Consider the following 26,596-nt stretch of genomic DNA (forward strand, 5'->3'; position numbering starts at 1 on the left):
TAGCCAACTTTTGGTATTTCTAAGGATTTATCAGTAAACTTCACACTAAAGATTCACAGAGTGTTTTTACTATGTGTTAAAGTTTTCAAACTTGAGCAGAATCCGTAGGCTCATTTTTGTTTGGCTTTGTTTTTATTGCTATTGTTGATTGCTTTGTTTTTAGAGATAAGAGTCTCTCCAGGCATTCAGGTTGGCTAGGAACTTGCTCTCCTCCTGCCTCAGTCTTCCAAAATGCTGGGCTCACAGGCACGCGTCACCACATCCTGCTTCCACAGACTCCTTGTTCCCAGCTTCCTATGGAATCACCTGTCCTAGGTCATTAATCTTTTCTCTAACCACATATTAATACCGAGAAAAAATGGCACACAGAGACAAAATATGACCTTTCATGATAGTCTTGCCAAACAAATGCAGACTGAATTCCATTGAAAATTATTTTACATGTGACAGTTTTCTCATTTTTTTAGTTTTTTTTTTTAGGTTTTTGGTTTTGTTTTTTAGTTTCTTAGTTTTCTCATTTTTGTATCTGTCAGTACTAGGGTTTGAACTCAGGCCTTCACACTTGCAACAGAGCCACCTTGAGCCAAAACTCCAGCCCTTTATTGCTCTGGTTATTTTTAAGTAAGGTTACATTTTGTGTCTGAGCCAGTAGGGACCACAATCCCCCTATTTACAGTTCCCATTGTAGCTAAGATGACAAGTATATACTACAGTTTCCAGCTTTTTCCATTGAGATGGAGGTCTTAGGAACTTTTTTCTCAGGCTGACCAGGAACTCCATGTCTTCCAATAATGTCAACTTCCCACATCTGTCATACTAGCTAGGATGACAGATGCTCTTTACCACACCCAACTATTGATGAGTTGGAGGGTGAGGGGGCTGTCTCATGAACTTTTTGCTCAGGCTGGCCTCAAATAACGGCCCTCCCCATCACTGTCTCCTGAGTGACTAGATTACAAGTATGCACCACTGCACTGACATATATGATAGTTTTGATTCTTTCATTTCACTGAGCCAGCTTGTTTCTGCTTAGTGGCAGGTGGCTTTGTTCAACATGAACTGGGCCTTTTGGTTAGACTTCTTGAGAAGGAGACTTTGGCATGGGCAGCAACCCTCTTCACCACATATTCCCAATCATTGTTCAGAATCTTGATGTTACATAGTGGCTGAGGTATGCTTGTTTTTAAATGATAGTTCATTAGACAAGAAATAAATGAATAAAGAAATTTGATGAGAGCCTTTTCTTTTGGGTTTGGGGGTTTTTTGTTTTTGGCCCAAGTTACAAGTGTTCTTTTCCCTTCTCCTGGAAATTTTGAACTCAGTGGTAGTGCCAAGAGAGAGAAGGTAAATCAACAGAAAAGACTCATGGGTGCCCTTTTCCCAGTCCCACAGATCTCTATGGGCTGCAGGCCTTGAACATGACACTGCAATTTCCTGGTGCCACACATGAGTAATAAGCAGCTGTTTCTGAAACTGTGGTTTGGAGAAGGCAGCACAAGGTTATTTTTTAACTTAATTGTAATTTTTGATTGGTCTGCAAGAAAGTAAATCAAATAAAGTCTGTTATCTTAGTCTGCAAGAAACCCATAGGCCTCAAATTCCAATGCTAACCATCTTGACTAGAATAGAAGAAGAATGTGTGTATCCCTGATCTGTAAGTTCAACCAGAAGCTTTTGTGGGCTGCCTTCACTCTGGATGGGCAAGCAAGTTTGGTATATTTCTAAGCTGCTGGATCATAGAAAGTTGCCTCTGACAGTCTTCGGTTCTGTATGTACTTGAAATGACTGAAAATGAATGGATTTGTTTTTTTTATTTTATTTAGTTTTGTTTTTGCTGGTACTGGGGCTTGAACTCAGGGCCTGAGTGCTATCCTTTGGCTTTTTCACTCAAGGCTAGTGTACTACCACTTAGCCCACAGATTCCCCTCCAGCTTTTTGTGGTTAATTGGAGATAAGAGTTTAATAGACTTTCCTGCCCACGCTGGCTTTAAACCTTCTAAGTAGCTAAGATTATAAGTGTGAGCCACCAAGTACCCAACCTGAAAATGAGTTTTAAAAAGAGAAAAACTCTTTGTCTATGCTACATGAGTGCTCTACCGCTGACTCACATCCTCAGCCTTGAGGGCAAACTTTTGAAGAAGATAGCAGCATGATGCTACATTTTGGTTTGCTACATTTTGGCCAATAAGGTGACATGATTTTACATGATCAATAAAACCCAGTCAGTGTATTTCTGAAATGGTCACATGTGTACCTTTCCTCATACATAAGAAATAAGGTCTAATGGAATATAGAAACGAACTCTCACTGCATTTTGTATGTCTGCTTTTTCTCAAGGAGATAGAGCTGTTTGATACGAGGAGAAGGTGGATGAGGTTGATTGCAGGGGCCAGAGAGCTGAGGAAACAGCTGCATATGTTTCTGCTAATTGCATTATCGTGATTCTGTGCACGTAGACAGGCACTTAGGAAATAAATGGAGACATAACTAAACCTCCTCCCAGAAATCTGTTTCACCATCCCTTGTGATAGACCTAGCTGATCACCTGGTTATTAAAACCACAAGCCCACCTTAATGCTAAAGATGCAATGTCCTTCTGACTTCTGCTGGGTTTCTATGAGGAACCTATGATTAATACAGATAGGAATAAGAAAGACAATTTCCACATGTTGCTAAGATATTATCTTAGGTGAGTGACTCAAGTCGAGGTTTGTTTTTTGTTTTTTTGGGTTTTTTGGTTTTTTGGTTTTGTTTTGCCAGTCATGGGGCCAGGATTCTGGGCCTGGGCGCTATCCCTCAGCTCTTCAGCTCAAAGCTAGCACTCTACCGCTTGAGCCACAGCACCACTTCCGGCTTTTTATCCTTATGTGGTGCTGCCTCATGCATGCAAGGCAAGCACTCTACCACTGAGCCACCTTTCCAGCCCGAAAATCAAGTTTGAGATGTGCTAATGTCTCCCCATTGCAGTTTGCCTTAGAGAAAGTAAGTATGCTTGTCTAAGCTCTGTCCTGTTGTTCACAGCAATATCGGGGGAAATGTATTTTTTACCTTCTATTGCTCTTATCCAAACAGGACAATCGGAGGTCTTTAAAAAGAAAATTGAAGCCGGGCGCTGGTGGCTCACGCCTGTAATCCTAGCTACTCAGGAGGCTGAGATCTGAGGATCGCGGTTCAAAGCCAGCCCGGGCAGGAGAGACCGTGACTCCTATCTCCAATAAACCACCAGAAAACCAGAAGTGGCGCTGTAGCTCAAGTGGTAGAGCGCTCGCCTTGAGCTGAAGAGCTGAGGGACAGCACCCAGGCCCAGAGTTCAAACCCCACAACCGACAAAAAAAGAAAAAAAAAGAAAATTGACATGTAAACTTCATACCTATTTTTGTTACCCTTACTATAAATCTCAAGTGTTTGAAAGGAGACATGAACCCTAAAAAGTTATTGAAAATTTCTGTTTAGATTAAGATAAATCAATAAGAAACTGATTTATTGGTCATTTGCGTTCACTCAGACACTGTGCTCCGTATTCAACATGCTCCTTTCCTCAGGATACCTGGAACCCACTTTTCATAGTGACAGAACCTTTGGGCCTGAGGCTGGAAGAGCTATACTGTTCCCAGTGGTGCTGGTAGTTGTGTCCAAGGCCAGGAGTTAAACCTGCTAAGTAATTTTTTTCTTTTCCCCTGAAAATTTATAACCATAAAGTTTTCCTCCCTATACTAGTAAAGGAAGTTTATATCTAAACTAAATGTAAGAATATTACCTCACTTTCTGGAAGAAAACAATTCCTGCCTCTTCAGCTACTTGAAACATGGCCACAAACGTACACTGATGAATGAGAAGAGCAAGCGATCAGTTATAAAGAACATAAGGGGTCCCTGAAAGATTGAACTTCTACCAGGCCCATGCACTCTTTATGCTCCTCTCTGTCACACAGCAGGATGATTGACAGGGTTTGTGACACCAAAATGGTGCCAAGATGTCACTGCTGGCAGCTAAGGAAAAGACAGGAAAGTGTCCTTAGTCACTAAGCAAAGACACAGGTGCCTGAGAGTAAGGGAATATTTAAAACAAGTATGAAACTCACTCTTGGCTCTCAAGCAATTTGGATTCTGTTAGTTTGCATCATATAAAATTTCTGTGTTTGTAGTAAAGAATGGTCAAAACATTATCATCTATATATGCTCAGTAAACAGTTGTTTACTATACAATAAGCAAAGCAATCACGTATTAAACAATAGTGAAGCGTACAAAACAGCCCTAAGTTGTATATTTTCTGATGTGAATGTAATTATCTAGGGAGAAGCACATTAGGTTTGTGGCAGCTCAAATAACGACGGATGGCTTTCCAGAACAAATCTGAGCCACAAAGCTTGTGTGAAATGTAATCAGTTGTTAAGAAACAAAGTAAAATGCTCCATAGAGGAGATGACCAGGATAAAGGGAGCAGTGAGAGTTAGCATACTGTATACAGGGAAATTCGCCCACAAACAAGAGGTAGAACATTAGAAGGAAGGGAACCCGTTTTAGTGCTTTGAGAAAAAGCCCAAACCACCTAAAGATGATTAGCATTAATGACAATTCAGTAATATGGTCCCATGTAATGTGTATACAAATGTCAATGTATTCTAATATACCAGTAATAGCTAATAAAAATACTTACTCACAAACTTAAACTTCACTGGGCACCAGTGGCTCACACCTGTAATCCTAGCTATTGATAGGGTTGAGATTTAAGGATCATAGTTTGAAGCCAGGAAAGTCTATGAGACTCTTATCTCCAATTAGCTACCAAAAAAGCCAGAAGTGGAGCTTTGTCTCAAGTCATAGAGTGCTAGTCTTGAACAAAAAAGCACCCAGCACTGAGTCAAGCCCTTCTAGCAGCATGCGTGTGCACGTTTGCACACACACACACACACACACACACACACACTTACTTTAATCTTGAAATAGCCTAAACAGGGAGTAGAGTTGTGGCTCAAGTGGTAGAACGCTAGCCTTGAGCCTTTGAAGTGCTCAGGGACAGTGCCCAGGCCAAGAGTTCAAACCCCACAACAACACACAAAAAAAAAGTTCAACAAAATGCTGAAACAAGGATACAAGTTGACCCATTGTAAGAATGAGACATACAAGATACTATGTTGAAAACAAACTTTACAACTTGGGGGAGGGGAGGAGTTGGGGAGGTAGGGAGGGAAGGGATAGTAGGGGAAAAAACAAAGGAAGGGGTAACAATGCTCAGTAAGAAATGTACTCATTACTCATGTAACTGTAACCCCTCTGTATAGTATCTTTACAATCAAAGAAAGTTCTTCTCTCCTTTTGGGGACTAGAAATGCACCTTAGTGGTAGAGTACTTGCCTAGCATATATGAAGCCCTGGGTTCAGTTCCTCAGTACCACATAAACAGAAAAAGCCAGAAATGGCGCTATGGCTCAAGTGGTAAGAGTGCTAGCCTTGAGCAAAAAGAAGCTCAAGGACAGTGCCCAGGACCTGAGATCAAGCTTCATGACTGACAAAAAAAAAAAAAAAAAGAAAGAAAGGAAGGAAGGAAGGAAGAAAGAAATAGCCCAAACAATAAATGGAACAGAAAGGAAAAAAAAATTTACTAGGCAATAATAAATGAATATTTAATTTTTAAAAATAGAGATATATATTATGTTCTTTGATAGGCAAACTAAATATTACAAAGATAGCAATCCCCAAATTAATTTTCAAAAAGTTTATGAAAGTCCCTAAATAGAAATAATACATTGCTAGCAGTGTAAAGTTGGTAAAATGAGCTTTCATAATGCCACAGTAAAATTGTCCGGGTAGAGAAAAAGCTTTATGAACAAGATGCTCAATCTGTTTTTTTAGGTGCTACATGAAAATTGTTCTAGGATCTAAAGGTCATTCCTCAACTCTTCTCAGCCTCTTTACTCACCTAGTTTCCAGGATGTTCTAAACTCTGCAATCCCCTTTTATGAGTCACTGACTTTGGCTCTTTGGAGAAAAGTGAGGAAATCTAAACTCAATGGAAGGATTGTTCCCACAATTTAGAAATAACCCTGTGACACACTGGGAAGTGTTCACTAGTGGTTGGGTATATGATTTGGCAGTGGTTATTTCTTGGAGAGTGTATCCTGTATTGGTATTGGGAGCATGTTTTGCTGTGTTTTCAGAGTTTATGGTACCTCAGAGAACAGAAATGATAATAAAGCTACCTATAGCTTTCTAAAGGTTACAGAGCAGAAAGTGAATTGAAGAATAGTGGAATACACTCTTGCCTGGCTCAAAAAAATTTTTTCTACTTACTTTATAAAGGAAAAATTATTTTTTCTGCTTACTTTCTGCATTTTAGCACAGGGTAATATGCATAATAATTTTAAAATACATTATACAGTACACTGCTTGTATCCATAAAACTATCACAATGAAACCCCTTCATAAATGTATGCTGACTCAAAAATAAAAAGGTTAACAGATAAGTTGATGTTAGGGAAATGAACCCTAAGATATGTATTCAAATGTTTTTTTTCTTTCAGGTGATTGTTTCTAACACATTTATAAGATTATTTCTTTGTTGCTTTGTATGTCCCTCCCCCATGGTATAACCCCTGCTTTCACTGTATTTGAGGTTGGTATAATTTGTGGAAGGGAAGGGAAAAAACAAATTGTTTAAATAGGGATACAGGTGGACCCATTGCAGCAATGAGATGTACAAGTCATTATGTGGAAAAACGAACTTTACAACTTTGGTGGGGGGTGGGGAGGAGGATTTGGGTGGGGTGGTGGGGGGAGGATAGGAAGGGGAAACAAAAGAGGAGGCAACAATGTTTGATAAGAAATGTACTCATTATCTTGCCCATGTAATTGTAACCCCTCCGTACAGTATTTTCACAATAAAAAATAAAAAAAAGAAAGCAAAAATCCACAAGAATGTGGGGCAAAGGGAACTGTTATATACTGTTGCTGAAAATGTAAATTGATGCAAACGCTATGGAAATCTGTATGACAGAAAAGAACCTACAGTAAAAAACCAGAAGTACGGAGCTGGGCTCTAGTTGCTCATGCCTGTAATCCTAGCTACTCAGGAGGCTGAGATCTGAGGATCACGTTTTGAAGCAATCCAGGGCAGGAAAATCTATGAGACTCTTATCCCCATTTAACCACCAGAAAACCGGAAGCGGTGCTGTGGCTTAAAGTGGTAGAGTGCTAGCCTTGAGCTGAAGAGCTCAGGGACAGCGTCCAGGCCCTGAGTTCAAGCCCCACAACTGACAAAGAAGAATAAAATTATGTTTTGGCAAGAAAATGGATAGAACTAGAGATCATAATGTAAAGCAAAATAAGCCAGACTTAAAGACAAACGTTACATCTTCTTTCTTATACATGGAATCTGGTCCTTAAAAATGAGTGATGAGGACGTGGTGCTGTGGCTCAAGTGGTAGAGCGCTAGCCTTGAGCTGAAGAGCTGAGGGACAGTGTTCAGGCCCAGAGTTCAAGCCCCACGACTGACCAAGAAAAAAAATGAGTGATATGAATATGAAACAAGTTCTATTTAGGACTAGGTACCAGCTGGAGGCAGGACAGCAAAGGGAGAAGGTGTAGATACAGTATGTTATACACCAAATGAGTATGAAAATAAAGAAACCTATTGGAATTGTTTGAAGAAAGTTAAGTGGGAATAGGAGGAGCAAGAGTGTAGTATGATCAGGATACGTTGTGTGCATCTCAGTGAAACTCCTTTGTACAACTAACGTAAATAAAAATGGAAAACTTAAAGACAATATACACTTTCTTTTTTTCTTTTTTGTTGTTGTTGTTGTTGTTGGTCCTGGGCCTTGAACTCTGAGCTTGGGCGCTGTCCCTCAGCTCTCCAGCTCAAGGCGAGCACTCTACCACTTGAGCTACAGGGCCACTTTCTGTTTTCTGGTAGTTTATTGGAGATAAGAGTTTCATGGACTTCCCTGCCGTGGCTGGCTTTGAACCCCGATCCTCAGATCTCAGCCTCCTGAGTAGCTAGGATTACAGGCGTGAGCCACCGGTGCCCAGCTAATATACACTTTCTTAAACTACTGACTCCTTCTCTCCAGAATGAAGCACTGTTATCAGAGTTCTAAAGGATCATGCTCTTGCTCCTGGTGTTTAAAAACCACCCTAGTTTCTATCTTCAATATAGCCTCTTTCTAAAATGGCATAGTTACTTTTCTTGTAGTCGTGCATTTTTCTTACATCAAAGGCAGCATGTATATGTTTATGTATTAATGACAGAGAAGTAACGGCAGTCTTTACCTTAGTAGCATGTGAAGTATAAAAGTCTTTGGGGCACATAAATGCTAGTTAAGTGTAAGAAGGTATGACTGACCATGAGTTCCAAACCAGTGTATGTATGCAGGCCCGCAGGTAAAGCCCCAGTGGGAGGCAGGTAAGTGCCTACGTGGTGGGGGCAGTGTCATGTGGCCAGCATGTGTTTTATCAGGAGCATGTAGCCTCTACTCAGGGTCACGATCATCGTGTTGGAATTTAGACTAGTTTTGCTAGATTGTCTGGTTTTTTTTTTCAAAAGAAGCCAAAAATCTGAATTTTTTAAATGTAAAATCTCTTCCTTTTGTTTCTTTTTAGAAACACTAAGAAATCTTTAAAAATTAAACCCTGAAAGTGGTGCTCAAACTGCCAGATTGCATCTTCTTTAATTATTATACTTACCTAGCATTTAAAAAAATAAAAGATCATTTTTTCACATTTTCTGTATATTCGTGGTGGAGAGGATGGACAATCAATCATTCATTGAGTCATCAGAGAAGGATCATCAGTTTGTCACATAAACATCTATGCTGTGTCCGCTACACGTTTTCAGTCTGCTTTATGAACCTGACGGGCTACTCTTATTCCGCACCCTAACTGTGAAGTTAGTCTCTTTTTGTTTGGTTGGTCTTTTTTGTTGGTGTTTTTTGTTTGTTTATATGTTTGTTATTGTTTTTGTTTGTTTATTGTTTTTTGCCAGTCCTGGGGCTCTGAGTCTGGGTTGCTATCCCTGAGCTCCTTTGGCTCAAGACTAAGCTCTACTACTTCAGCCACAGTTCCACTTCTGGTTTTATTCTATGATTAATTGGATATAAGAGTCACAGATTTGCCTACTCAAACCACAATCCTCAGATCTCAGGCTCCTGAATAAATTAGGATTACAGGCATGAGCCCCCAAAACCCAGCTAGTTGATCTCTTTGAGTAGTGTCCATTAGTTGTCCTCAGTCCCCTGTGCCATACTACAAAGAGAAGAATGCAAAAGAAAGTTTGCATTTCCAGCTGCCAGTGGTTAAACCAGAGTTCTTTTGGAGGAAAAACACTGTCTTTTCTTCCTTGGAGTTGCTGAGAAATTATAATTAGAGGTTTTCCTGTTGTGTAAAGGGAAGGAATTCCTTTCCTTTCCCACATTGCAGTACTTCTGCTCTCAACGATTGTGCTTCTCTGTCCCATTTCTCCTTCTCCAGGTGATAGAGGGAAAGCTGGCTCCATTCTTGGGCAAGGTCATTAAATTCGCCACCGCACACGTGTACAGCTGCAGTCTTTGTAGCCAGAAGGGATTCATCTGCGAAATCTGTAACAATGGAGAGATCCTTTATCCTTTTGAGGACATATCAACAAGCAGGTACAGAATATATCTTATCTTACAAAAGAACACCTGGGTTTCATTTGGCCATATGAGGCCAACTTTTTAGTCAAGTACTATATCTCTGTCTCTTACACTGGATCAGATTTTCCTTGTTCTGAGAGCTTTTCACCCTTTGATTTTCTATATTTATTTCTAATCTTTATTCTCCTGCCTTTGTCCAGAATGAGACCAAAACAAAAAAATTGCCTAACTCTGCCTTAGCAGGTAAGAGGGTATTGAGATCCTGTGATAGAATGAAGATCGGGGAGGAAGAACCAACCCTGCCTGGCTTTTCAGAGCCAAATGACAGGCAACAAATGGGAAATTGCCTTCTCAGAGGAATGCCAACACTGGATCAACTGCAAGGAAGACTAGAGGCCCCTGGTGGACAGCTGCCTGCTCACCACAGGCTCTTGTCCGCAGAGTAGCTGCACTAAGGTGATGAAAGTTTTAGGACCCAAAGGAGAGAAAAGTGGGAGTTTATGTGGGATTAGTTTTCTAACCAAAGTTAATATGAGGGCATCAACATCTTCTTTGATGGATGACTTTTCTTCCACTAATACGCAATCCAGGTTTTTTACTGTTGCTTTTCTTAAATCATAAAATAATACATACCACTTTTCCTTTCATCCCCAGAGCATAATGGATATATACACTCTGTGTGTGTATGTGTGCGCGTGCGTGCGTATGCATGCTCGCACAGCCTCTTTAGCCATGAATGCGATAGCTCATTTCTACCCTGCAAGGCTCACTTATACTGTGGGTTCAGAATGGAAGGTACGACACATGGCCAGGGAAAGTTGAAACATGTCAGGTAGAGCTAAGATGGTAAGACTTGACTCAGCCCTTTTGGCCTCTTTTTAAGCCCAAAGACTATTTGTAAGCATTTAGAAACTTGCTTTAGCCCCACTTCCAGAAAGACAGATACATACATGCATACATACATAGACACACGCGTGCACATACACATACACACACACACACACACACACACACACACACACACACACAGAGTCCAGCTCCAGTTTTCTGAATATAGGTATTTAGCTCATAGCCTATGTATTAGATACCTTTTAAAAATGTGGACCACACAAAAACTTGTACATAAATGTTGACAGCAGCAATATTTTTATTATATATATATATATCTATATATAGTTGTTTTTTTTTTTTTGGTCAGTCATGGGGCTTGAACTCTGGGCTTGGGTGCTGTCCCTGCGCTCTTCAGCTCAAGGCAAGTGCTCTACTGCTTGAGCCACAGTGCCACTTCCAATTTTCTAGTGGTTTATTGGAGATAGGAGTCTCACGGGCTTTCCTGCCCGGGCTGGATTTGAACCATGATCCTCAGATCTCAGCCTCCTGAATAGCTAGGATTACAGGCTTGAGCCACCAGTGCCCGGCAGCAATACTTTTAATATCACCCGGCAGCAATACTTTCATTTTTATTTTTATTTTTTGGGGGGATCCGGTCATGGGGCCTGAACTCTTGGCCAGGGTGCTGTCCCTCAGCTCTTCAGCTCAAGGCTAGCGCTCTACCACTTGAGCCACAGCGCCACTTCTGGTTTTTTTCTTTTTTGCTTATGTGGTGCTGAGGAATCGAACCCAGAGCCTCATGCATGCAAGGCAAGCACTCTACCACTGAGCCACCTTCCCAGCCCAAGCAATACTTTTAATATCTACAAAATAGAGACAATCAAAATGTCTTCTAACTAATGAATGAGTAAACAAAATGTAACATATTCAAACAACAAAATATTATTTAGCCTAAAAAAGAAATTTACATGCCACAACATGGAATAACCCCCAAAATAACATGACTGTTAATTGAAAGAAGCTAGATACAAGGGCAGGGAATATGGCTCAGCAGCAGAGTGCTTGCCTAGCCTGCATGAAGCCCTGGGTTCGATTCCTCAGTAACACACACACACACACACACACACACACACACACACACACAGAAGAAGTGGTGCTGTGGCTCAAGTGGTAGAGCTCTAGCCTTAAGTAAAAGAAGCTCAGGGACAGTGCCCAGGCTCTTGAGTTCAAGCCCCAGGACTGGCAAAAATAAAAAAGCTAGATACATATGAAATGTCTAAAAGCAATGAATCCATAGAGACCCATGGGGCTGGAGAAGAGGGAAAGGGGGTAATTCTGATGAGTACAGGGTTGTTTTGATGACAAAATGTTCTAGAATTAAATTGTGGTGATGGTTGTATAATCTGGTGACTACACTAAAAATCAGTAAACTGTACTTTAAAAGGGAGAATTTTAGGATATGTGAGTTATATTGTAATAAAAATTAAAATTGTAAAATGCTTCCAACTGAATAAGTTATATTTTGGGCCACAGAACAAATCTCAGTAAACTTAAAAGACTGAAAGTGTACCAAGTATGTTGTCTAACACAGAAAATTAAAGAGCCACAGTAAAAAAAAAATCTGGGAAACCCTAAAATAAGCAGAAATTAAACAGTATACTTTTAAACATGTCATGGGTTAAAGAAGAAGCCACAAGGAAACTTCTGAAATAATTTGAAATGGATGAAAATAGAGTATCAAAATATATGGAATATAGCAAAAGTAGTACTAAGAATGACATTTAGAGCTATAAATGCCTATGTCCAGAAAAAAAAAATCTCAAATCAGTAACCTAAAATTCCACCTCAAGAAACTAGATGACACTGAGCATGGTGGTGCATACCTGTAATTCTAGCTACTCAGTGGGCAGAGATGGGAGGATTTCAGACTGAGGCCAGCCCAGGCAAAAGCACAAGACCTTATCTAGAAGAAAAACTAAACTAAAAACAAAAAAGCTGGGGGAATAACTCCAATAGTAGAGCACAAATTCAATCACCAGTATGGAACAAAATAAAATTTTAAAAACTAGGTAAAGAAGAGCCTATACTAAAACAAAGGTGCAATGCCTGTATGCTTCTGATCGTATAAAATAATATTTATCAAAATGAACTCCAGGAAATGGAAACAAGAAGTTTTTTTTTTCTCTGTTACTGATTTTTTTCTTTTCTTTTTGTCTTGTTTGTTCATTTATCTATATTTGGGAGGGTCAGGAGGAAGGGCACAGAAATGGAGGGACAAAGGGTACACAAATGTAGCAGTGGTACTTATTACTAGACACTATGTTGAAAATGATTTAAACAACTTGTGGGTGAGGATGAGAGGGAAAAATTAGGAGAGAGTAAGGGAAGGGGTAACATTATCTAAAAAGAAATGTACTCATTATTTGACCTAGGTAACTCTTAACCCTCTGTGTATCACTTTTATAATAACAATAAAAATTAAAATTAAAGAAAGTGGTTTAAAAAAAAAAAAGAGCCTACTTAATCCAAAACAAACAGAAGGCAGGAGGCCAAAAGAGTTCAGGTATCAATGAAATAGAAAACAGAAAAACCAAAATTTTTTTAAGAAATCAACAAAATTAACATATTTTTAGCTAACTTGACCCAGAAAATAAGAGAAAAATACAAACTATCAAAAGCAGAAGTGGGAAGGCACAGAAATTGAAAGAATTATGAAAGCTATTTAAAATCTTATGCCAACAAATCACACAACTTAGATGAACAAGTTTCTAGAAAGAAAAATTATCAAAACTAACTCAAGAAGAAATAGAAATTTGAACACACCTACACTAAGTTAAAAATATTAATTAATTAAAAAATTTGAGCTACTGTTTTAAAGCCTCCCACAGAGAGTCTAGATGACCTAACCTGTGAATTCTGTTGAGTATTTAAAGAAATAATAATCTTTCACAAAAAAATAAAAGGAGAGCTGGGAAGGTGGCTCAGTGGTAAAGCGCTTGCCTTGCATGCATGAGGCCCTGAGTTCGATTCCTCAGCACCACATTAGCAAAAAAGAAAAAAAAAGCCAGAAGTGGCTCTGTGGCTCAAGTGGTAGAGCGCTAGCCTTGAGCTGAAGAGCTCAGGACAGCGCCTAGGCCCAGAGTTCAGGCCCCATGACCAGACCCCAAAAAGAAAAAGAAAAAAAAAAGATAAAAGATAAAAGGAACAAGTCTCCAAAGAGGCTTTAACATCTTATACGTATATGAACAGAGTCATAATATACTGGCAGAGCCTCTGGGAGCAATAGACAAGTCCACTATGATTCTTCAAGACCTTAGCATCCCAGTATCCATACCTGACTGACACAGCAGTTAGAAATCAGTAAGCAGCCAGTTCCCCTGAATGGTACCATGAATGGTACATGAAACTAACATCTATACAGTGCTTTATCAGAGCCATCAGAGCACATACTCCACTCAAGCTCATGTGGATCATTTACCAAGAGATACCACATTCTAGTCTATAAAACATAGCTGAACAAGTTTGAAAGAATAGAAATCATGCAGAGGATGCTCTCAGACCATAATGAAGTTAAACTAGAAATAACAGATGCCTGGAAAACCCCAGAATATTTGGAGGTTAAACAGAATGCTTTTTAAGAACATAAATTGACAACTTATGACCATATAAAAATATATACTTGATATTTATAGATGCCTCATTCACAATTGCCAAAACTGGAAGCAGCCAAGATATCCTTCATTAGGTACATGGGCAAACAAACTATGGTGTGTATCCATATGATGAAATACTATCCTACAGTAGAAGAAATAAGCTCTCAGACCACAGAAAAATCATGGGCAAAACCTAAATTCACATTGCTAAATGAGAAAAAGCATTTGGCAAAGGCAGCATACCATAGGATTCCAATTTTATGACCTTGTAGATAGCACAGGCAGATAGTGAAAATATCACTCCTTCTCAAGGATTCTAGGACTGAGGACAGATGACTATATGAAACACTGATTTTAAGATGAAGTCAATAACTATCTTGTATATTCTGTAGAGTATCTAATACTATAATTATAACATATCACATGGCGTATTTGTCAGGACCACAGAGTTGTACAACACAGAATGAACCTCAATTTAAATTGTAGACTTTAGTTAATAATGTCATATTAGTATTGGTCTATTGATTGTGACAAATAAATGACAATGAATTCTATCTGTTCAATTTGTGAATCTTCAACTACAAAAATTAAAGTCCTAATTTTTTATTTTAATGTTTATAACTAGTTGATTCTAAGGTAGTATTAGATTGACAATTTTAGATTGACAAAAAAATTGCAAAGTTATTCTAGAGAATTCTCATATTCAACACACTCAACTTCCCTATTAACATCTTATATAATTAACAAACCAATATTGATTGATTATTAAATCCCATAGTTTTGTTCTCTGTTCTTGTTTTTAGATTTCTGTAGTTTTTACCCTTTTTATGTTCCAGGATACTCTGACATGTAGTTGCCACATGACTTTACTTGTGTTTGATTATCTTGATACTTTTTAGGAGTCCTCGCAAAGTGTTTTATGGGATCCCTCTTTTGGTGTATGCTTGGTATTTTTCCTAAGATTGAAATGAATCTATATGGCTAGGGAGGAAGAAGACCAAGATGAAGGGCCTTTTTAATTATTTCATATCACAAATGCATACTAACAATATGACGTATTACTGTAGTGTTTTGCTGGGCTCCTCCACCTCAGAGTTCCCCTTCTTCCTCTCCAGATGTGCTCTCTGGAAGGTGGTCATTATGTGTAGCCCACAGTTAAAAACTGGGAGGCTATGTTCCTTTCCCTTGGGAGTACAGCTTGCCCCAAATTATTTGGGGTCCTTCTATATTAAAGGTTTTATCTCCTCTTTCCCATTTATTCTTCAGTTGTTTATTCTAAACAGTGCAGACTCGGACATTATACCCTACTACTTTATTGTACAGACTTTGGCTAATCCAGATCTAAGGGTCTCATTCTAGCTTTGGCCATTCAAGCTCTCAGTTTGCTCATGCCTCCGCCATCCGGGATTTTTCTTGGAAGAGTTTTTCTTGTTTGGGGGAGGGGAAGGTGTTGGTTTGCAGTCAGTTGAGCAGTTTCTTATTTCTGGCATTACTAAGTGCTCCAGGCTCATTCTCTGTATTCCTTCTCTGTATGTCCAAGGCACAGCCATCTGTCTAACAAGCCCTGGTTTCCCTTACTGGAGAATGGCACTAGAATCTAAGATCTGAGCATGGGTTTCACAAACCTTTTTAAAGACTTGTCTTTGACTGGGACAGAGGTGTTTTTCTGCCTGTACAACATAATCAGTTTGGGCTTTTTGTTTTGTTTTGCTTTTTATTCCAGTCCTGAGACATAAACTCAGGGCCGGGACACTGACTGTCTCTTTGCTTTTCCACTCAAAGCTAGCACCCTACCACTTGAGCCACAGCTCCACTTCCAACTTTTTGATGCTTAATTAGAGATTAGAGTCTCACAGTCTTTCCTGCTTGTGCTACCTTTGCACTGCAATACTCAGATCTCAGCCTTCTGAGTAGCTAGGAATGTAGGCATGAGCCATTGGCCCAGCTGGTTTGTTTAGATTCCAGATTCCATGCCTTCAAAAACTTAGCGTGATTATGACTAAGAAGGATGAAAATCACTCTTAAAAGGTAGCTGTGGCCAGAGTTAAAGGAACTGGGTTCTCGCTAATATCTGCATACTCATAGGGGTCTTTAGGCAGGAAGAGAGGAGAGGTAGCTATTTAGACAGAATCTTTCCTTCATCAGATGCACTTCTGCTAGCTTGCCAAGATGTGTGAGCCAGAAGCAGCTTTAATCAGCTGTCCTGAAATTCTAGGTTGAAAGTACTTTTAAGGAACCCATTGAACTTCCTCTTGGTGTTCAGTTTTCAGTTAACTGCAGGAAGCAGTGGATACAAGGCTGTAGGGAGACCGCAAAAGGAAACATTAGTAAGAAATTAATTAAAGGGAACCTTTACTTAGAAACATGAAGCGGTTGTTTTAAAGCATGTCCATTAAGGTATATCAAATAAATGTGATAAATAAAAATAAATTTGAATAGTGGATAAATTCTAACATCTACATAACCAAAATTTTTCTGGGTGAAGTAACATAATGTATGAGATTTGTCTCAAAGTAATCTAATGATGGGGTAGAAGAATGGAGGTAGGTGAAAGAGATAGTTACAAAGGGATAGTTGTGGAAGCTAGATACAGATGCACAGGGATTTACTGGACTGTTCTTTCTGTGACAGAAGACAGGAGAGTTGAGTGGGCCTGGAGCTCCAAGAACGGCTCCAACATCCATAAGAGTGATGAGCAATGTAAATGAGGAAGAGAAAGTTCCACAGCTTCTAGTGAGCATAGGGTGCTCGGCTCTAAAGCCCTGGTCTAGGTACCTCCTTGTTGGTTCTAACTCACAGTGCTTATTGGATTATGACCTTATACCATGCACTGGTCAACTTAGACTTCCTTTTCCTTGTTGTTAATCATTGTGCAGGAAGAAGCTTCATGAGTATGTAATTTCAAAACATGCTCCTAATGTCAGTTTTTAGGCCACATTTCTGATGCACACAGATTGTGCTGGGATTACAGGGAATAGGGCTACCGTTTTCATGAGTGCCAGCAATGTACATATCTCTTCATTTAATTCTTCTGCTAGTCTTCTAAGCAAATAGTATTGCCTCCATTTTAAGAGATTAATAATGAGGAAACCTAGGTTCAGAGAAGGCAGTTAACTTGCCCCAGGAGATAAGGCCAGAACTTGAACCCAAATACAAAGCCAAATGCCTCCAAAATCCATGCTTTCTTCCTCATACATCACTTCCTCATATGTCATCTTCAAATCACTCAGCAGTCTACCCCTCAGATTAATTTGAAAACATCTGCCTTTGCAGAAGAAGCTTCCCTACTTAAAGGATTTTGAATTTTAAAGAATATTCCCTTTCTTTGCTCCCTTAAAGCGTTTGCTCTTGGTACTGTGAGGTAAAGGTTAGACTGCAGTGGGAAAGACGTGCTTTCTTTTGATAAGTGGATGGAAGACTATTGTGACAGGAACCACAGCCAAGCTCCCACTTCTCGTACATCCCCCAGGCACTGAGGCTGGCTGGGAAAACTGGATCCTAAACTTAACCCCAGTGTGTTGCACCATACCAAGCTCCCCTCCATTCAGAAGACAGTGTTGACGGTTTTACCGTGAGAAATTCTTTCTTCTCAAACACAAATTAAACACCTGTGTCTCTTTAACCTAAATAAGAAAGCCCCAACATCCAAATTGCAAAGTTTTAAATACAATAGGAAGATCCTGATTTGCAAGACTGCTTTGCCTAAGCCTAATCCAGTATTTACCCCCTAGAGGCCTACAAGGAAAGCACAGCTTTAGGAAAGATCAACATTCTTTGGAAACAATGGCAAAAATCCCACATCCTAAACAAGTAGAAATGACAGCCCTTGCCCCTCCCGGAAAATAGAAATAAGAGCTCTAACTTTTGATAAATGTAAATCAGAAGATTAGGCTAATGGTGATCTAAGACTTAACGGAAGACAATGAATATACAAGCAAAGAAATCACATAAATCCTCAGTGGTTATGACTTAGATTGTTCTTTAAATCCTTAAATTGTCTCCTCTGCAATTTTCTTTCTGACAGTTATACACATTACTAATCTTCCCCTAGTGCTGCTAAGGGGACCACCCTGCTTGCAACAGTTCTATAGAAATATCATTTTTTGAATATTGAAATATCTCATACGTAACACTTCATCTTAAAAACCACTCAGGTGGGGCCAGGTAATTCATACCTGTAATCCTGGCTACTCAGGAGGTTGAGATTTGAGAATTACAATTTGAAGCCAGCCAGAGCAGGAAAGTTTGTAAGATTCTTATCTCTAGTTAACTACCAAAAAAGCCAGAAATAGAGGTGTGGCCCAAATGGTAGAGCACCAGCCTTAAGCAAAAAAGCTCAGGGACAGCACCCAGGCCCTGAGTTCAAGCCCCAGTTCCTGGCACCAAAAAAAGAAAAAGGAAAAAAACATTGAGAGGAAGATCAAGAGTTCAAGGCCAGCTTAGGCTGTATATCAAGATTCTATCTCAAAAACAAAAAGCAGGGCTGGGAAGGTGGCTCAGTGGTAGAGCGCTTGCCTTGAATACATGAGGCCCTGGTTCTATTCCTCAGCACCACATAAGCAGGGAAAAAAAGGCAGGAAGTGGCACTCAAGTGGTAGAGCACTGTCCTTGAGCTGAAGAGCTGAGGGACAGCGCCCAGGCCCAGAGTTCAGGCCCCACGACCGGACCCCCCCCCCCAAAAAAAAGAGAAAAAACAAAAAACATGCATTTCAGCCAGTAATTAAAAAAAAAAAAAAAAATGAGTTCTCCTTTCTGTCCTGATCCACTTGGCTTTGTTTTTTTTTTTCATATAACATGCAAAATTGAAAAGATTAATATTTTAAGGCCCCATACACTTATAAGGGATTTGGGCTGCATTCAGATGTGAGTTTTCCCTAAGAAGAAGCACTTACCACTAAGTTTGGTGGCCTCCTGTAAGTTTGCATTCCATAAATGCTTATTGTTTGTTTAGTTCATCCAAGTGTATGTATGTTGACAAAGAACATACAATGATACATACAAAGCCTTTTAAATTACCTAATTACTTAAGGGAATTTAAAATACTCCCACAGATAGAAGAGCATAGTCAAAGTGTGAAGTAACACTACAGCTGTGCAGATGAGGTTGAAGCGCTGATCTGCCATTTAAGGTCTTTTTCTGGCAGGATCTTCAGCCTCCTCCAGTTGGCAACTCTATTGGCAGTGAGGTGTTCTTCCTGTGTGGTACTGGGCATTGTCAGCTCAGAGGTTACCCTTCTAAAAGGGCTCATTGTTTTTAAAACACCACGCTTGAAAAATGCAGATCAAGCACTTTGCCAGTTTCACTGTGTGTATACATAGTTGATCTTGACCTGTTACTCTCTAAGAAATAAAGATAGTTTCTAGGACCTTGAACTCATTAATGTCAAACTCTTAGCAGATAATATACTCATCAAACACATCTCGTCTTCACACATTCCAAGAACTTTTCCCACGTCAGTCTTGAGAACGAACATTGGCCTGCTGGAAAAGTCCATAGCAGATGAATTTCTAATAGAGATCACCCTCTTCTGCACATTTTAAATGTTTTGTCAGGTAACCTTCCAGGACAAGGACCTCCCAGAACTTAGTGTCAGCCGCATTGTTCACATCTATCTGACCAAACTCCAGCAATATCCAGTTTGTCCTAAAGAGAGTTCTCCCAACACCCTTGACCTTCTGAATTGCTCTCTGTCATGTCACATTCCGTGGCAGTCCTTACCACCAAGGCCCTGAGTCCGAAACTTCTTGGGGCACAGACCTTGTTCTTGAACTTAGCTCTTCTGTATGTTCCTTGAAGCTTCAAATACCTAATTGTCAAACCTTATTAAAGTTTGTTTAGAAAGAATGAACCTGAATTATTATATAAAATGTTGGAGATGGAGAGATGATGGTTTTTCTCAGCACAACTCAAAGGGTCTGTTTAGAGTTGTTTTATATTGCTGGTTCCCTTTGTGTATGTAAGCACAGTATGTGGCCGAGACACCCCCCACCCCCCACAGCTGCCTGTGGAGAGGGTTTTACTTCAAGTTATCAATGACTTCTGTGCCTTTACAAGCAACCTGACAAAGCTCCTCCATTTTTCCAGGGAGCCAATTCTAATTTATCCTTCTCCAAAGAGAGTTTTAGGTTAAGTGTTTGGTCAGAATTGGGAGGAAGGGGTGAAATAAAACTTGAGAGAGAAAAGACCTCCCTTCAAGCTAGGCTTTCACTGTGGCTTCCTATTTGTTCAGCCTTCATTTTTGTGAGTCCTTGCACAAACAGACTGAATACCTGGATTATGTCCTCATCTGGACTCCAGTGCATGTACATTACATACCCTTTTCTTACTAATCAGCCTGACACATTCCTTTGTTGGTAAATGGTTCCAAAGCAAACACTGTCAGTGCACCTAATTAGCAGGTTTGTGGGCTGTGGTTGGCAGTCTTGTTACATCCTGTTCAACAATACAGGACAGCAGCCTTGGCTAGGTCAGTCTTAAGGGAGGGAGAAACTTCCCCCAATGTATATACTATTTTAATGATACTTCCTTTCTGTGGCTTTCCTTGGGAAGCAGCCACTCTCTGAGTATTGTAATGAGGTGTGGGATCTCAGACAAAGCAAAAGGAAATCTGGACTCCTCTTCATAGGTGTCTTTTCTGGGCAACCACTTGATTGCATCTGCTTATTGTTTTGTTCTGTTTCTGGGATTGAAGAGGCGTATTTTGAGGAGTTTATTTCCTTCTTTCATCATTCCAGTAGTGGGACTTGAACTTGGGGCCTGGGTGCTGCCTCTTAGCTTTTCATTTAAGTCTTAGCACTCTTGAGCTATAGCTCTAACAGAGTCTCTCTTCTGGACTCTCCTGCTCCAGCTAGCTCTGAAGCTTGAGCCTTAGATCTCATCCTCCTGAATAGTTCGGATTACAGGCATGAGTCCCAGGTTGAGGAATTTTCCTGGTGGTCTTCTCACACTGACAGCAAAGAAGAGACTTATGCTTGCGATTTCAAATCATTACCTTATAGGCACAGAAGGGACTATGGAGTCTGTCTAGAAAAGTCCAGGAAGAAACAAAACTCTTATGTCCTGTGAGTGGCAGAAGCAGGGAGAAGATGTCCCAATTCTGCTCACCTTGGTCACTTGAATGTATGTATTTGTCACTGAAAGTTTTCCTTGAGAAAAAAAACAAAACTCATTAGCAAAGTGCAAAGTTTTTCAGGTTTTTTTTAACTTTGATCAAAGAGTAACTTGGTAAATAACATTTCACCTTGTCCTGATGGCTCCCGTAGTCACATGTCAAGTGTTTGGAATGTCAGATGAGACTTGTTGTAAAACCCACAGGACTGACCTGACCCTTTATTCCATTAAGCCACTTGATAAATATGGTGCCTTACAAACACAGTCCTAGCTGGTAAGGTCACCATTGTGCTTTGAGGCCATTTGGTCACTTGAATAGATGGTTGCTGTCTCCTCTCAGACAAGCTTCCAGTTAGGTTAACATTGTGCAGTCCGGTCTTTAAGCATTCCAGAGAACTTACTTTTTTATTGTTTAGAGAGGGAAAAATGTTCATCTTTAAGTGCTATTCCAACACAAAATTAGTACATGTTCCTGACAGAAAACTTTAATTTTTGCCGGGCGCTGGTGGTTCACGCCTGTAATCCTAGCTACTCAGGAGGCTGAGATCTGAGGATCGCGGTTCAAAGCCAGCCCGGGCAGGAGAGACCGTGAGACTCCTATCTCCAATAAACCACCAGAAAACCGGAAGTGGCACTGTAGCTCAAGTGGTAGAGCGCTCGCCTTGAGCTGAAGAGCTGAGGGACAGCGCCCAGGCCCAGAGTTCAAGCCCCACACCGACAAAAAAAAAAAAGAAAGAAAACTTTAATTTTTATATTTCTATATACATAAGTATTTAAAGAGGAACCTTTCCATATTTTTTTTAAACTAGATCTCAGTATTTAGCTAGGATGGCCTCAAATTCAAGATGCTCTTGCCTCAGCCTCCCAGCTGCTGGTATTACAAGTGTACCCACCATACCCAAATAATGTATTCTTTTTCTACACATAGTTACACATCTGTGCAACTGGAGTATAATTTTATATCTTGCTTGTTACCACAGTGTATCTGATTCAAACAGTAATCACGTTTAACTTGTAACTATTTACTGATATGTGCTTTCAGAAGAAAAAAATACAGCTGGTTCTAAAACCATTGCAATTTAACAAGTAGAGACAGCCTAGTTGATGGAAAGATCACTAGAGAAGGAAAAGAGAAAAGCAAGTACCATTCTTAACTCTGCTGCTAACTACTGTGTGACCTTTGACAAGCCACCCCTCCTCTAGGCGTAGTGCCAGGTGTATGGCACCCCAGGCTCCTATTGACCAAAGGTGGAAGGACTTTGCTTCAATTCCACAGCTTAGCATTTTGGAATTGTCATGATGTTTTCAGTGCTATTGACCAGTTATGCTTCAAACACTGATCCAGTCCACCATTTTCAAAGGATATTAAACTTCATGAAGAAATGGACTTTTCTGTTTTGCTCATGGCTCCATCTAGAATCTTCTGTTGTGACTGCTCACTAAATAATTCAAGAATGAATGAAGAATTTTGTAAATCTGTGCTTATTAACTTATAATTCAAATGGTTTTTAAACTGATTTTAGAGAAATTGTTATCTGAATAGACATCACCAAGATGTGTGACTTTATTGGATGATAGCTGACCTTGTCTTATTAGGGACAGATGTGATTTGCTACGCCAGTGATGACTTTAATGTCAGGAAAGAAATGATGTTAAAAGTTTCCGCTTTGCTAAACGATTCAGATAATTTTCCAAATATCTTTTAGGCCATTTTTTTCTACTGTAGACTTTCTTCTTCCCCATGGGACTGTAAATAAAGTAACCTGAATACACAATAGGGAAGAGAAGGAATATTTACCTTTGTACACAAAAACTGTTGGCTTTCAGACTGAACAGAGTATGTTCTGAAATTTTGTGCTTGAAAATTACTGATAGGACAACAGTATCATGATTTTGTCAGTATATGTTTTTGATATTTTGAGATTTTTTTTTTTTCTATATAACTAATTGTGAGAGTTGCAGTGGTAATAGGTCCTGGCAATTGCCTTTAAGAATTCTTTCTTGGGGCTGGGAATATGACTTAGAAGTAGAGCGCTTGCCTAGCATGCAGGAAGCCCTGGGTTCAAGTCCTTAGCACTACATAAACAGAAAAAGCCAGAAGTAGCACTGTGGCTCAAGTGGTAGAGTGCTAGCCTTGAGCAAAAAAGAAGCTCAGGCCCTGAGTTCAAGCCCCAGGACTGGCAAAAAAAAAAAAATCTTTCTTATTTTAATGTCAGCATCTAATACATATTATCATAGCCTTAGCATCTAATACATATTATCATACTCTCAGGGTTCTAAATACTAAAGTACTCAGCAGTGCTGCATTGGGCACCATCCACAAAAAAACTACAACTACCATATACGATCAACTGTCCAATTTCTGATACTCTTGAAATTCTTAAAATAGGGATAAAGTTGAAGAATTTCTGTGCTTACACTCTGAACAGAAGTTACTGTTTGCCTAGATCATACCAGATCAAAGAACTTCTAGAAAGCTGGAAACTGAGCATTCACCTGCCCATGACTGCTATCCTCATGGAGGCCTGAGCCCTATTCAACACTACATGGGTAAGAGTGTGGCTAAGTAACAGTTTAGGGAGCTTTTGGCCTTACCCTATTAGCCCTGAAACTTAGGAGAGCCACAAACTATCATGGAGTAAAAGGCTCTAAAACCCTCACCTAATCTCACTTCTACTGTGGTTGGTGGTGGTGGTTGTTCCCACGTTAATGGGCAGAATTTAACAGTCTTTTTGATGAAAAATATAAAAAGTTAGTATTAAAAAGAAGTAATGTAAGCTGGGCACCAGTGGCTCATGCCTATCATCCTTGTTGCTCAGGAGGTTTAGATCCCAAGGATCATCATTTAAAGCCAATCCACTCTGAGCCAAGTCTGAGAGACTCCAGCTCCAAAATTACCAGCATAAAAGCAAGGCCAGAGGCATGGTTCAAATGGTAGAATTCTGGCAGGGCAAGCAAGCTGATTGAGCAAGCTCAAGGCTCTGAATTCAAACAATACAGCTAAAATTTTAAAAAAGGAAGGAATGCGAAAGTTGTCCTTTTATACAACCAATAACAATAAACACACTTGCAACTAATGAACCAGAGGTTATTTCAAAGGCTGCCCTGGAAAATGTTGGAAGTCACTAACTAATGTAAACAACTTTAACTTAAATTGGAAGATCCTGTATGGCCTTCAGAGTGAAAGGATGAAGCATTGTAAACCTGTTTCTTAAGAAGAGAATCTAGGTATGTTGGGGTTTTTTTCTCCTTAGAAATCCTTTTTTTTTTTGTCAGTCGTGAGGCCTGAACTCTGGGCCTGGGCGCTGTCCCTCAGCTCTTCAGCCCAAGTCTAACACCCTACCACTTGAGCTACAGTGCACTTCCAATTTTTTTTCTGCAGCGCCCGGCTAGAAATCCTTTTAATAGAAAGTCCTCCTTCCCCCCTACCCCCCGCCCGCCCCCACCCTGCTAGAAATCTAGAATCCTTGGTGGTAGAGAAATAAAGGAAATTTCAGAGCTTTGGCAGGAAAGCTTGCATCAATGATTGGAAAGAAAGTCTCAACATTTAGAACTGAAATAGTCAAGCAAGTTTTCTTTGACAGCAAGGAAGAAGAGGGAAGGGAAGGGAGCAAGTCCCAGGGCCTAAAAGGAACTCCAACTTTTAGGGACTAGGAAATGATGGGAATGTGAAAGCCTCCAGAAAGAAAGGTGACTTTCCTCTTCCCCAGCTCTGTGGAACAGAGGCCTAGTGGGGGAGAGAGGAGAAAAAGGAGACTTACTTAAGCCTCTTTCTTCCAGCCTCAGTGCACTGGAAGGTTCCTTACTTCAGTTTTCCTACACTGGAACCTGCAGATCTTGCTTAGAACACCAACCAGAGAACATGAAAGAAAGCAAGCTTAGCCAGACACCAGTGGCTCACGCCTGTAATCCTAGCTACTCAGGAGGCTGAGATCTGAGGATCTCGGTTCAAAGCCAGCCCAGGCAGGAAAGTCCATGAGACTCTGATCTCCAATAAACTACTAGAAAACTGGAAGTGGCGCTGTGGCTCAAGTGGTAGAACGCTAGCCTTGAGCTGAAGAGCTGAGGAATAGCACCCAAGCCCCGAGTTCAGGCCCCAGGGCAAAGAAAGAAAGAGAGAGAGGGAGGGAGGGAGGGAAGGAAGGAAAGGAAGGAAGGAAGGAAAGAAAGAAAGATGAGAGGGAGGGAGGGAAGGAAGGAAGCAAGCAAGCGAGCGAGCAAGCTTACTTAGTCATTGATTAGCACAGCCATGGCTCTAAAGATTCCCTTGCTGAACTTCATAGGCCTAGAATGAATCAACTTGCAGTAAGTTATCAAGTGCCATCTTGCTAAGAGAATTGTCTTGGTGACATGAGAAAAAAATTGGGGATTAATCTACAGTATTTTGTTTGTTGGCGGATGGGGAGAGACAGTCTTGGGGCTTGAACTCAGAGCTTGGGTGTTGTCCTGAGCTTTTTTTTTTTTTCTTTCTCTCAAAGCTAGCACTGTATTTCTTGAGCTACAGCTTTACTTCCACCTTTTTGCTGGTTAATTGGAGATAAGTGCATCATGGACTTTCTTGCCTAGGTTGGCTTCTAACCTCACTCCTCAGATCTCAACCTCCTGAGTAGCTACGATTATAGGCATGAGTCACCAGCACCCTGTTTACTCAATTTTTTTTTAATTTCTTTCTTTAAATTTATATCAGTAACCAATAATACTTATAAGAAATAATCACGTTAGATTGTCTTATTTTCTAGTTTTTTTTTACATTTTCTAACACACCTTTGTCTGTAAACTTTTGTGCTTTGTGTGTGTGTGTGTGTGTGTGTGCGCGCGCGCGTGCTTGTGCATGTGTGTGGCTCTATTAAGTGTTGTAGCACTTTGAGGAACTTCAGTATGTTAAACAAGTGAGTCTCAGTCAGTCTTAGATAAGTTATTGTATGCATTCTAAACTATTGTTTCTCTTTTTTCGCCAGTTGTGTGGCCTGAACTCTAGGCCTGGGCACTGTCCCTGAGTTCTTCAGCTCAGTGCCACTTCTGGCTTTGTCTGATTATGTGGTGCTGAGGAATCAAACCCAGGACCGCATGCATGCAAGGCAAGCACTCTACCACTGAGCTACCTTCCCAGCCCTAAACTATTATTTCTTTTGAAAAGGTTTGCCTTAAAAACATGACTGTTGAATTTTTAGTTTGACATTTAAAAACAAAGACTGGTGATTATTAATAAGATTATTAATTAAGATTATTAATATTCTCATATTCAACTGCCATCATCTTAGACTTAGCAAGGCATTTCTTAATGTCCCTTAGACTTGTTGGCTCTTGAGCCACTTTAGGAAGTTTAACAAAACCATTGCTTTCGATACAGTCCTCAGTGGCAATAATTACACTATGTTCTAGCTTTTCTATCAG

General features: G+C 40.0%; 1 protein-coding gene across 2 annotated transcripts in view; it reads left to right on the forward strand.

The window, feature by feature from the left end:
* Plekhm3 (pleckstrin homology domain containing M3) overlaps positions 1–26,596 on the forward strand; it is a 166,737-nt gene that overhangs the window by 129,245 nt on the left and 10,896 nt on the right. For both annotated transcript variants that reach the window (XM_042679250.1, XM_042679249.1), the window contains one exon: positions 9,466–9,623. In XM_042679250.1, the coding sequence (XP_042535184.1) occupies positions 9,466–9,623 (158 nt within the window). The remainder of the gene's footprint in view (positions 1–9,465; positions 9,624–26,596) is intronic.

This window comes from Dipodomys spectabilis, unplaced genomic scaffold, assembly GCF_019054845.1.
Source record: "Dipodomys spectabilis isolate Male_0828 unplaced genomic scaffold, ASM1905484v1 ptg000051l, whole genome shotgun sequence".
In the NCBI taxonomy this organism is placed as follows: domain Eukaryota; kingdom Metazoa; phylum Chordata; class Mammalia; order Rodentia; family Heteromyidae; genus Dipodomys; species Dipodomys spectabilis.